We start from the raw sequence: 12,584 nt of genomic DNA, 5'->3' as shown, positions 1-12,584 counted from the left end.
TCAAGGTTATTGTGACTTTTCTGGCGCTGCTTCAGTCTCTCTCCCAACAGTCTCTCTCTGTGGAACAGCATAGGCAAATGGAGCCATCTGGGTATTTAGAGTCTGGCTTGCAGGTACCATCCTCCTTTGTTTCAAATCACATTCATTACAGCCATGGGAGGATGGCACATCAATTTTAAAAGCCTTTCTGTGTGTGTGTGTGTGTGTGTGTGTGTGTGTGTGTGTGTGTGTGTGTGTGTGTGTGTGTGTGTGTGTGTGTGTGTGTGTGTGTGTGTGTGTGTGTGTGTGTGTGGGTGTGTGTGTGTGTGTGTGCATGCTTTTATCAGGACATGAGAGGAGGTCTGTGATATTAAGCTAACTGAGGGCTGCAGTACTATCCCTGACAAAGCACCTCAAACACTACTCTCATTCCCAGCCATGTTTCTCACTGAAAGCCTGGAAAGAGAGGCTGTTCAAACACATCATCACATATATGGAGGCTATGTTAACCTTCACTGAATTCTCAAAGACAAAATGGATCCTAAAATATAACTTGACCACATCAAAAAGCCCCCTACTGTAACAACTGTTCTCCTCCTCGTCTGAGGAGGAGCAAGGATCGGACCAAAATGCAGCTGGTGATGAATACATGTTGATTTATGAAACAAGACGAACACGAAGCACACTTGATAAATTACAAAATAACAAAAACGACGTAGACCGACCTGGACATGAGAACTTACATAACACGAAGAACGCACGAACAGGAACAGACTAAACAAACGAAACAGTCCTGTGTGGTAACAAAACACTGACACGGAATACAATCACCCACAAACAAACGGTGTGAACAGCCTACCTTAATATGGTTCTCAATCAGAGGAAACGTAAAACACCTGCCCCTGATTGAGAACCATATCAGGCTAATTAACAATGAACCTAAACATAGAAACACATAACATAGAATGCCCACCCAGCTCACGTCCTGACCATACTAAACAAAGACAAAATAAAGGAAATAAGGTCAGGAACGTGACACCTACAAGCTCCCAAATTTGGTCATCTAGTGGGTATAATTTAATGATATTAGGAAAACAGTTTTAGGTCAGGCAGGAATTTACATTCTCTTGAATTCTTTCAATCACATCATTGGTAGTTAAAGACAATTGGTCTTGTGGCTACTGTATAAACAGTCTACCTCAAGTCATTCGTTTCTAGATGTGTCCGCTTATGTTGTTTTCAATGTCTATCTGAAGTTTCCATTGTTTTTTAGATGTGTCAAGTTAGTAACCTAATGTTATTTCTCTCCTTCAGGCCCAGGACATCCAAGCTCCCCCAGCTCTGTCCCAGGGTCTCCAGGAGATATGGTTCCCATCGCGGCAGACAGACAGCAGCTCCATCGGCCAGCTCAAACGCATGAAGAGAGACTGGGTCATCCCCCCAATCAACGTTCCCGAGAACTCCAGAGGAGAGTTCCCCCAGGACCTGGTCCGGGTAAGATGTCGCACACACACACACACACACACACACACACACACACACACACACACACACACACACACACACACACACACACACACACACACACACACACACACACACACACACACACACACACACACACACACACACACACACACACACACACACACACACACACCAGATATCCACAATCTCAAAGGAAACGGTCTTGCTCTGATGTGAGCTTCATGGTTCTATGAAGCAGCAGCAGATTTTGGACCGGCCATTTCCATTCTACCACCATTACCACAACACTCCATCCACCGCCATATTTACCACATGTCCCGAAAGGTCAAGTGCCTGTGCTATTGTATCTGATTTCCCTCTCACAGTCAGGCAAATCGTCAATATGAATGTAACCTGGTATGATGTAGCGTTATAGAACACAGTGAATTTTACAAAGAGCCCTCCATTGGCCTGTTTCCCTGTTGAGATACTATCTTCGCTTTATCATGGGCTCAAGGACACTCCCAGCCCATCCATTTACCTTCTACACACGCACACGCACACGCGCACACGCACACACACACACACACACACACACACACACACACACACACACACACACACACACACACACACACACACACACACACACACACACACACACACACACACACACACACACACACACACACACACACACACCATAGCAGTGGGTGGGTGGATGTGAATGAAGGACTGGCAATCTTTCTCATGTCAGTTAAGAAGTAGATCCTTTCTCAATGTAAGCTTTCTGGTTCTTGACTGAGTGCTAAGTCCAATATACAACGTCTGTATGTATTATATTTAATCCAAGGGCATTTTGCTGCGTTTAATGGATGACATAAGGGTGTGGCACCAGGCACCATGCAGACACACTATGGATTAGAGGTCGACTGATTAATCGGAATGGCTGATTAATTAGGGTCGATTTCAAGTTTTCATAACAATCGGAAATCGGTATTTCTGGACACCGATTTGGCCGATTTAAAAAATAATAATTTTTAGACCATTATTTAACTAGGCAAGTCAGTTATGAACACATTCTTATTTTCAATGACGGCCTAGGAACGGTGGGTTAACTGCCTTGTTCAGAGGAAGAACGACAGATTTTTACCTTGTCAACTCGGGGATTCAATCTTGCAACCTTACGGTTAACTAGTCCAACGATCTAACCACCTGCCTCTCATTGCAATCCACGAGGAGCCTGCCTGTTACGCAAATTCAGTAAGAAGCCAAGGTAAGTTGCTAGCTAGCATTATACTTATCTTATAAAAAAACAATCAATCAATCAATCAATCATAATCACTAGTTAACTACACATGGTTGATGATATTACTAGTTTATCTAGCGTGTCCTGCGTTGCATATAATCGATGCGGTGCGCATTCGCGGAAAAGGTACCTAATCATAAACATCAATGCCTTTCTTAAAATCAATACACAAGTATATATTTTTAAACCTGCATATATAGGTAATATTTCCTGCTAACAAGAATTTCTTTGTGTCACTTCTCTTGCAACAGAGTCAGGGTATATGCAGCAGTTTGGGCCGCCTGGCCCGTTGTGAACTGTGTGAAGACTATTTCTTCCTAACAAAGACAGCCAACTTCGCCAAACGGGGGATGATTTAACAAAAACGCATTTGCAAAAAAAGCACAATCGTTGCACAACTATACCTAACCATAAACATCAATGCCTTTCTTAAAATCAATACACCGAAGTATATATTTTTAAACCTCCATATTTAGCTAAAAGAAATCCAGGTTAGCAGGCAATATTAACCAGGTGAAATTGTGTCACTTCTCTTGCGTTCATTGCACGCAGAGTCAGGGTATATCCAACAGTTGCGAACTAATTTGCCAGAATTTTACGTAATTATGACATAACATTGAAGGTTGTGCAATGTAACAGGAATATTTAGACTTATGGATGCCACCCGTTAGATTCTTTCACTGAAAGAATAAATGCTTTGTTTTCGAGATGATAGTTTCCGGATTCGACCATATTAATGACCTAAGGCTCGTATTTCTGTGTGTTATTATGTTATAATTAAGTCTATGATTTGATAGAGCAGTCTGACTGAGCGATGGTAGGCACCAGCAGGCTTGTAAGCATTCATTCAAACAGCACTTTCGTGCGTTTTGCCAGCAGCTCTCCGCAATGCTTCAAACATTGCTCTGTTTATGACTTCAAGCCTATCAACTCCCGAGATTAGGCTTGTGTAACCGATGTGAAATGGCTAGCTAGTTAGCGGGGTGCGAGCTAATAGCGTTTCAAACGTCACTCGCTCTGGGACTTGGAATAGTTGTTCCCCTTGCTCTGCATGGGTAACGCTGCTTCGAGGGTGGCTGTTGTCGATGTGTTCCTCGTTCGAGCCCAGATAGCGGCAAGGAGAGGGATGGAAGCTATACTGTTATACTGGCAATACTAAAGTGCCTATAAGAACATCCAATAATCAAAGGTATATGAAATACAAATGGTATAGAGAGAAATAGTCCTATAATTCCTATAATAACTACAACCTAAAACGTCTTACCAGGGAATATTGAAGACTCATGTTAAGAGGAACCACCAGCTTTCATATGTTCACATGTTCTGAGCAAGGAACTTAAACATTAGCTTTCTTACATGGCACATATTGCACTTTTACTTTTTTCTCCAACACTTTGTTTTTGCATTATTTATTTGAGGCTAAATTGATTTTATTGATGTATTATATTAAGTTAAAATAAGTGTGCATTCAGTATTGTTGTAATTGTCATTATTACAAATACATTTAAAGAAATCGGCTGATCGGTATCGGCTTTTTTGGTCCTCCAATAATCGGTATCGGTATCGGCATTGAAAAATCATAATCGGTCAACCTCTACTATGGATACCCAGGCTTATGGGTAGAGATAATAGACCAGTGAAGACACGGAGGCTCAAATATATCACACTCACATAGCCTTGCAAAAGTATTCAGACCCCTTGGATTTCTTCACCTTTTATTGTGTTACGAAGTGGGATTCAAATGTATTTACTTGTCATTTTTTTGTCAACAATGTACACAAAATATTATGTAATGTCAAAGTGGAAGAAAAATTCTAACATTTTTTAAAGATGAATAGAACTTGAATAACTAAAACATAGTTGTTGCATAGTATTCATCTCCCTGAGTCAATACATGTTAGAAACACATTTGGCATCGATTACAGATGTGAGTCTTCTTGGGTAAGTCTATAAGAGCTTTGCACACCTGGTTTGTGCAATATTTGCCCATTATTATTTTAAAAGTCTTCAAGCTCTGTCAATATGTTGAGGATCATGGCTAGACAGCAGTTTTTAAGTATTCCCATCGATTTTTTTAAAGCAGATTTAAGTCAAAACTGTAACTTGGCCACTCAGGAACATGCACTTCCTTCTTGGCAAGCAACTCCAGCTTACAATTGGCCTGGTTATTGACCTGCTGAAAGGTGAATTCCTCCCTCAGACTCCCTCCTTTTGCCTGTGCTTAGCTCTATCCCTTTTTTGTATCCCGAAAAACACCCCAGTAACACCCCAGTATTTGCCGATGTCAAGCACACCTATAACATGATGCAGCCACCACCATGCATGAAAATAAGGAGGCAGTTACTCAGTGAAAAGTTGTGTTGAATTTGCCTCAAACATAATGCTTTACATTTAGGACAAAAAGTATATTCCTTTGCTGTGTTTTTGTGGTATATTTGTATATATTTTTTTTTATTCTGTCATTTCGGTCATTATTGTGAAGTCACTACAATGTTGATCCATCCTCAGTTTTCTACCATCACAGACATTGAACTGTTTCAATATCACCAATGGCCTCATGGTAACATCCCTGAACAGTTTCATTTCTGTCTTGCAGCTCAGTTCAGAAAGATGACTGTATCTTTAATGTGTCTGGGTGGTTTAATATATAATCCACAGCATAATTATTAAGTTGATCATGCTTAAAGAGATGTTCAATGTCTGATTTGATATTGTTACCCATCTCCCAATCACTGTCTTTCTTTAAGAGGTTTTTGAAAAGCTCCCTGATCTTTGTTGTTGAATCTGTGCTTGAAATTCAATACTTAACTGAGGGACCTTAAAGCTGTCTGTATGGGGACAGATATAAAGAATTCATATATGTAACTGTATACATTTTTCCCCCATCATTAGTACACACACACACACGCAAGGAAGGAAGATCTGTTTGTACCACTCACCAACGGGACTCTAGGGCGGGGCAACACACACACCGATACATACCTCCGCCACGACATTATTATTTTTAAGTAGAATTCTGAACATTACATACACCTTAGCCAAATACATTTAAACTCAGTTTTTCACAATTCCTGACATTTAATCCAAGTAAAAATTCCCTGTTTTAGGTCAGTTAGGATCACCACTTTATTTTAAGAATGTGAAATGTCAGAATAATAGTAGAGAGAAAGATTTATTTCAGCTTTTATTTCTTTCATCACATTGCCAGTTGGTCAGAAATTTACATACACTCAATTAGTATTTGGTAGCATTGCATTTAAATTGTTTCAGGTAGCCTTCCACAAGCTTCCCACAATAAGTTGGGTGAATTTTGGCCCATTCCTCCTGACAGAGATGGTATAACTGAGTCAGGTTTGTAGGCCTCCTTGCTCGCACACGCTTTTTCCGTTCTGCCCACAAGTTTTCTATAGGATTGAGGTCAGGGCTATGTGATGGCCACTCCAATACCTTGACTTTGTTGTCCTTAAGCCAGTTTGCCACAACTTTGGAAGTATGCTTGGTGTCATTGTCCATTTGGAAGACCCATTTGCGACCAACTTCCTGACTGATGTCTTGAGATGTTGCTTCAATATATCCACATCATTTTCCTTCCTCATGATTCCATCTATTTTGTGAAGTGCACCAGACCCTCCTGCAGCAAAGCACCCCCACAACATGATGCTGCCACCCCCGTGCTTCACGGTTGGGATGGTATTCTTCGACTTGCAAGCCACCCCCTTTTTCTTCCAAACATAACGATGGTCATTATGGCCAAACACTTCTACTTTTGTTTCATCAGACCAGAGGACATTTCTCCAAAAAGTATGATCTTTGTCCCCATCTGCATTTGCAAACCGTAGTCTGGCTTTTTTTATGGCGGTTTTGGAGCAGTGGTATCTTCCTTGCTAAGTGGCCTTTCAGGTTATGTCGGTATAGGACTCGTTTTACTGTGGATATAGATACTTTGTACCTGTTTCCTCCAGCATCTTCACAAGGTCCTTTGCTGTTGTCCTGGGATTGATTTGCACTTTTCGCACCAAAGTACATTCATCTCTAGGAGACAGAATGCATCTCCTTCCTAAGCGGTATGATGGCTTTTTGGTCCCATGGTGTTTATACTGGCGTACTATTGTTTGTACAGACGAAGGTTGTACCTTCAGGCATTTGGAAATTGCTCCCAAGGATGAAACAGACTTGTCGAGGTCTACAATTTTTTCTCTGAGGCCTTGGCTGATTTATTTAGATTTTCCCATGATGTCAAGCAAAGAGGCACTGAGTTTGAAGGTTGGCCTTGAAATACATCCACAGGTACACCTCCAATTGACTCAAATGATGTCAATTAGCCTATCAGAAGCTTCTAAAGTCATGACATAATTTTCTGGAATTTTCCAAGCTGTTTAAAGCACCGTCAACTTAATGTATGTAAACTTCTGACTCACTGGATTTGTGATATAGTGAATTAAAAGTGATTGAAAACGAGTTTTAATGACTCCAACCTAAGTGTATGTAAACTTCCGACTTCAGCTGTATATATACCTACAATTGAGTATTGATCATCATTTAACCAAACTACTTTTGTGTTCTGAAACAGATCCGGTCGGACAATGACAAGAACCGATCCCTGAGGTACAGTGTGACCGGACCCGGAGCTGACCAGCCGCCCACCGGCATCTTCATAATCCACCCCATCTCCGGAGAGCTGTCTGTCATGAAACCCCTGGACAGAGAACACATATCCAACTTCCACGTAAGTCTCACACACACACACACACACACACACACACACACACACACACACACACACACACACACACACACACACACACACACACACACACACACACACACACACACACACACACACACACACACACACACACACACGGGCCTACGTGATAGAGAGCAGATGACTAGGACCACGCACACTGACAAAGTCAAGATCCACTTTGGTTTGAAACATTGTTCTTTTCTAGCCAAATAAAGGTATGGTGGAGTAATAGTGTATGCAGGTCCTATTAATCTCAAGCCTTCCTTGGCCCAGCATGACCTGAAGTGATGTGTGTTTGACTGTATTGACTTTTCTCCATGATGGAGAAAGAACCTTGGCCTTGCAACCGGTGTGGTGAATAAGAGCGACAAAGAAGATATTCCAAACGTTTACAGTAAAAGTAACAAAAGCATTAAGCCCTCTTTATCGAGATGTACAGTATGTGTCCTCTTTGGCTTAAACATACAGTCTGTACATTTCAGGAGGCTGGCTGGTATGTGCTCAAGGTCCCTTGGTAGTCCAAACACTCCTCAATAGTGTACACTAGAGAGGGGTGGGGGGTTTGGGAGGCATTCCGGAACTGACTGATCCGTCTGAGAATTTGAAAGAGACAATGAATTTGTAAAAAAAAAAAAAGCAGCTGTTTTACAAGTCATGTTAACCTCTAGCTATATCATGACCCACTCACAACTATTAATTAAATGGCAGTGGTCATTGTTTGGGAGTTGTGATATGTCTAGCAACCAATGCTATTGATTTGATTCAGGGTGAGACATGTATTAGACTGTGGGCAGACAGTAAAAGCAGTAAATGACATGTTTGTAATGAAAGGTACAATGGAGAGGGCATCGCTGGAAGCGCTGCACTGTGAAGAAACAAACATTAACAGTATTGAAAGGCACATTCCCGGGCTCATTATTTTTGTCTGAGAGAAATGGAAATAGGTAAGGGAGAGAGCCATCACAATGCCAAAGTTCTGCTTAGGCAAAGTGGAGTGTGTTAGCTGTATGTTTATCTTGTGGGTCCTACATTGCTATGAATTTTGTATATTTTCTGTTTTCTGGTTATGTGTATGCCTGGATGAATAAGTGTGTGTGTGCATGTGTGCGTACGTTTATATGTGTGTACACCACAACCAGCTGAGTGCTCTCCCTTGTGTATCCCTACAGCTGAGAGCTCATGCTGTGGATCTGAACGGTAACCAGGTAGAGAGCCCCATCGACATTGTGATCAATGTGATTGACATGAACGACAACCGGCCAGAGTTCATTCATCAGATCTGGAACGGCTCCGTCCCTGAGGGCTCCAAACCAGGTAGGAGCCCAGACGAACCTTCCAGCCTCTGGCCCACTGTATCACTAGACTATTACTACATCAAACGGCATTGATGAATCACACAGGGTAATCATTTTGTTCATTTGGCTGTCGTTCGATATGGATAAGATCTCTGCCAACAGCAAGTATTCTCTTGTGGAAGTCCTTTGTCAACATTTCAGACGAAGCCAAAGCTTTTATTTGGGCTATGTTTCGACTGTGCTCCATGTTAGTCAACGGATCCTTCTAGTATGGAAGTAAAGTTAGTGTAATGACTGTCTTAGGTAGATTAAATGCAGTACTGAAATAAAACAAGGTTATACCTTTTTAAAAGTTAAATCCCCTATTTGCATCTTCTGTCTCTTTTGTCATTCCTCAGGGACCTTTGTTATGACGGTAACGTCTGTTGACAAAGACGACCCCAAAACAGCCAATGGGATGCTGCGCTACAAGATCGGATCCCAGAATCCCGAGAGCCCAACATCCAACATGTTCACCATTAACAACAAGACAGGAGACATCATTACCGTCGCAGCTGGCCTGGACAGAGAGGTACGCAATACAACAGTTTGTGTGCGTGTGCGCGTGCATGCGTGCTCACGTGCTCGCTTATTAAACCCCATTGGAGTAGCATTGAAGTTACAGTCCCATCATCACATTCATTCGTATGTGCTCCTCCTTCGCTGCTCGGCATTCCTCTAACTCGTATACATCAAGATATCTTTTCCTTTGTTTACCTAAATGATCTGTAGATAGCAGACGAACAGTTTTGAGTTGTTTTTGCTGCTGATAATATTTAGTGTGTCTCAAAACTAATGAAGTTAGCTAAGTATGCCCCATTACCATTTTGCCAACGAAGACCAGAAATTGACTCATCACCCTCTTCGGAATTATTTACTCTAACGTGGAGGCAATATGCATCATTGAGCAGCTAAATGTTTTTCTCCTCGTTGCTGTTAATGGTAACACTCCTATTTAATTGCATGACCATGGACTTGTTTTTACTGGAAGGAAGGAGAGGAAAAATAACAGAAATAAATATATTAAGTCAAAGGGAAAAAACAAAGCCAATTGCTGCAATTCTTGCCAGGGCAATCTGGATAGTTGGCCCACTCAATCAAGTTTGCCCCAGGGCTGCTGTTATATATACGGCATTTGCCACCATGAAAGTAATTTGCCCGATTCTCATTACCTAGCAACTGTTCCGTCGCCTGAGTAGCTTTTAATGTGAAGGGAGTCATTTGTTACAGTGGGATTACCCATCGTGCACCATAATGCTACACAGAGTGGAAGTGTTGCACTCCCACAGCAAGCTGACTTCTAGAGTTCCCTTCTCTCTCCACAGGGAATTGATGTAGACTTGATCATTGTGAGAATAACTAGGATTCCTCGTTGGGGTTTATGTAAGACCCCATTTATACTGTACACAAGGCTCAAGGCTTTACCTTTATTTATTGTATGTGTTGTATGTGGAGGATGAGGGCTGCAGTAGGTATCTCAGAGAGGGGGGAGTGAGGCCTAAGAGGGTTTTATAAATAAGCATCAGCCAGTGGGTCTTGCGACGGATATACAGAGATGACCTGTTTACAGAGAAGTATAAAGTGCAGCGATATGTCCTATAAGGTGCATTGGTGGCAAATCTGATGGCCGAAGGGTAAAGAACATCTAGCCACTCGAGAGCACCCTTACCTGTCGATCAATCGTCTCCGTAATCTAGCATGGGTAGGATGGTTAGTTTGGCAGCTGGGGTGAAAGATGAGCGATTCCAATAGAGGAAACCAAATCTAGATTTAACCTTAGATTGCAGCTTTGATATGTGCTGAGAGAAGGACAGTGTAACGTCTAGCCATACTCCAAAGTATTGTATGAGGTGACTACCTCAAGCTCTAAACCCTCAGAGGTAGTAATCACACTGGTGGGGAGAGGGGCATTCTTCTTACCAAACCACATGACATTTGTTTTGGAGGTGTTCAGAACAAGGTTAAGGCCAGAGGAAGCTTGTTGGACACTAAGAAAGTTTTGTTGTAGAGTATAAGACTGTGTCATATGCATATAAATGGATGAGAGTGTCCTACCGCCTGAGCTATGTTGTTGATGTAAATTGAGAAGAGCGTGGGGCCTAGGATCGAGACTTGGGGTACTCCCTTGGTGACAGGCAGTGGCCGAGACAGCAGATGTTCTGACTTTATACACTGCACTCTTTGAGAGAGGTAGTTAGCAAACCTGCCAAAGACACCCTCAGAGACACCAATACTCCTTAGCCGGCCCACAATAATGGAATGTTCTACCATATCAAAAGGTTTGGCTAAGTCCTATAAAGTTGCAGTGACACAGCCATAACATGAGCGGAAATCAGATTGCATCCCAGAGAGAATACTATAGACATCAAGAAAGCCAGTCAGTTGATTATTGACAAGTTTTTACAACACTTTTGTTAAACAGAGCTAAATAGAAATAGAACAGTGTTGCAGGTCTATAACAGGCCTATAACAGTGTTGTCCATGATATAGAGAGTGGATTCTTTTTCAACATGTATGTTTTTCTTCTTCTTTTTTCATGCAGAAAGTGCCTCAGTACACGTTGATCATCCAGGCCACAGACATGGAGGGCAACCCCATGTACGGCCTGTCCAACACTGCCACGGCCGTTATCAGGGTGACAGACATCAACGACAACCCACCAGAGTTCACTGCCGAGATGGTAAGAAAGAACATAGCTTTACATCTATGCATTACACCACACTGTGTGATTCACTCTGTTCCTAGTCATAGCACTGTAAAGAACCAGGCAGAGCATGTTGTGTCTCAACCCATGACGGGCACAACAACAGAAAACTCAGATGATGTACAACAAATACTAAATAAATAAATACATTGCATGTGTTTTTAGATCATTTACGTTAAATGTATCATTTTGATTCCCAATTCTTTGTCCTGAGAAATGATAAAATAGTTGTACAACCCTGTGTATACGTTTTTAAAATGATATCAAACTCAAGCGTTTATCTTTTCCAGTGATGAAGGACTGGATGTCTCATGATAGGGTGGGATATGCAAACCGGTTACATTTTGAGCACATATATTGCCTAAATGTTTTGGCATTCAGTTCCAAAAAGTTACTTTCTGACCACTTCTACTATGGGAAAATATGTATAGAAAGGTGTGTTCAAATCAAAAGGGGTGCATCCAAAAAGTGACTGAAATCAAATGGAACAACCCACATGTAAGTACTGACACTGTGAGTACATCAGGCAGGCAGAGAGAGCAGAGCAGAGACAGGTGCTTGATGTATTTGTTACCGATACATTGGCCCTTGTGTAATGTAATGGTATTGTTTTTCTATCAGGCCGAGATGGCGATGATAACATGATAAATTGCTGTGGACATTTATTTACTTGAAATTGGGTGTTGGGTGTGTAGAGCTGGAGCACGGAGCCTGTGTTTTTCGCTGGCGCAGCAGTATGTGTAACTGCTCTCTGTCCCATCCTCCATCTTTTATTCATGTAGTTCTTTGGAGAGGTGCCTGAGAACCGGGTGAATGTCATCGTGGCCAACCTGACGGTGACGGACAAAGACCAGCCCAACACGCTAGCGTGGAAGGCCGTCTACAAGATCACTGGAGGTGACCCCACTGGCAGGTTCTCCGTGCCAACCGACCCCACCACTAACGAGGGCTTGGTAACTGTTGTCAAGGTGAGACAGACTGCAACACCCTCAGACTTAATCCATTACCCCAATCCCCTTCCCTCCACTCCCGTATCTCCCAGGG

The 12,584-nt window shown here is 42.1% G+C and overlaps 1 protein-coding gene across 1 annotated transcript in view; it reads left to right on the top strand.

The window, feature by feature from the left end:
• The window catches only part of LOC129823615 (cadherin-2-like), an 88,926-nt gene that overhangs the window by 57,200 nt on the left and 19,142 nt on the right, over positions 1-12,584 (top strand). The window contains exons 4-9 of the mRNA XM_055882472.1: positions 1,294-1,473; positions 7,326-7,481; positions 8,672-8,816; positions 9,196-9,368; positions 11,379-11,516; positions 12,323-12,508. Of these exons, the coding sequence (XP_055738447.1) occupies positions 1,294-1,473; positions 7,326-7,481; positions 8,672-8,816; positions 9,196-9,368; positions 11,379-11,516; positions 12,323-12,508 (978 nt within the window). The remainder of the gene's footprint in view (positions 1-1,293; positions 1,474-7,325; positions 7,482-8,671; positions 8,817-9,195; positions 9,369-11,378; positions 11,517-12,322; positions 12,509-12,584) is intronic.

This window comes from Salvelinus fontinalis, chromosome 26, assembly GCF_029448725.1.
Source record: "Salvelinus fontinalis isolate EN_2023a chromosome 26, ASM2944872v1, whole genome shotgun sequence".
NCBI classification, from domain to species: domain Eukaryota; kingdom Metazoa; phylum Chordata; class Actinopteri; order Salmoniformes; family Salmonidae; genus Salvelinus; species Salvelinus fontinalis.
The sequence above is the reverse complement of the archived record's forward strand: the minus strand, read 5'-3'. Positions and strand labels throughout refer to the sequence as shown.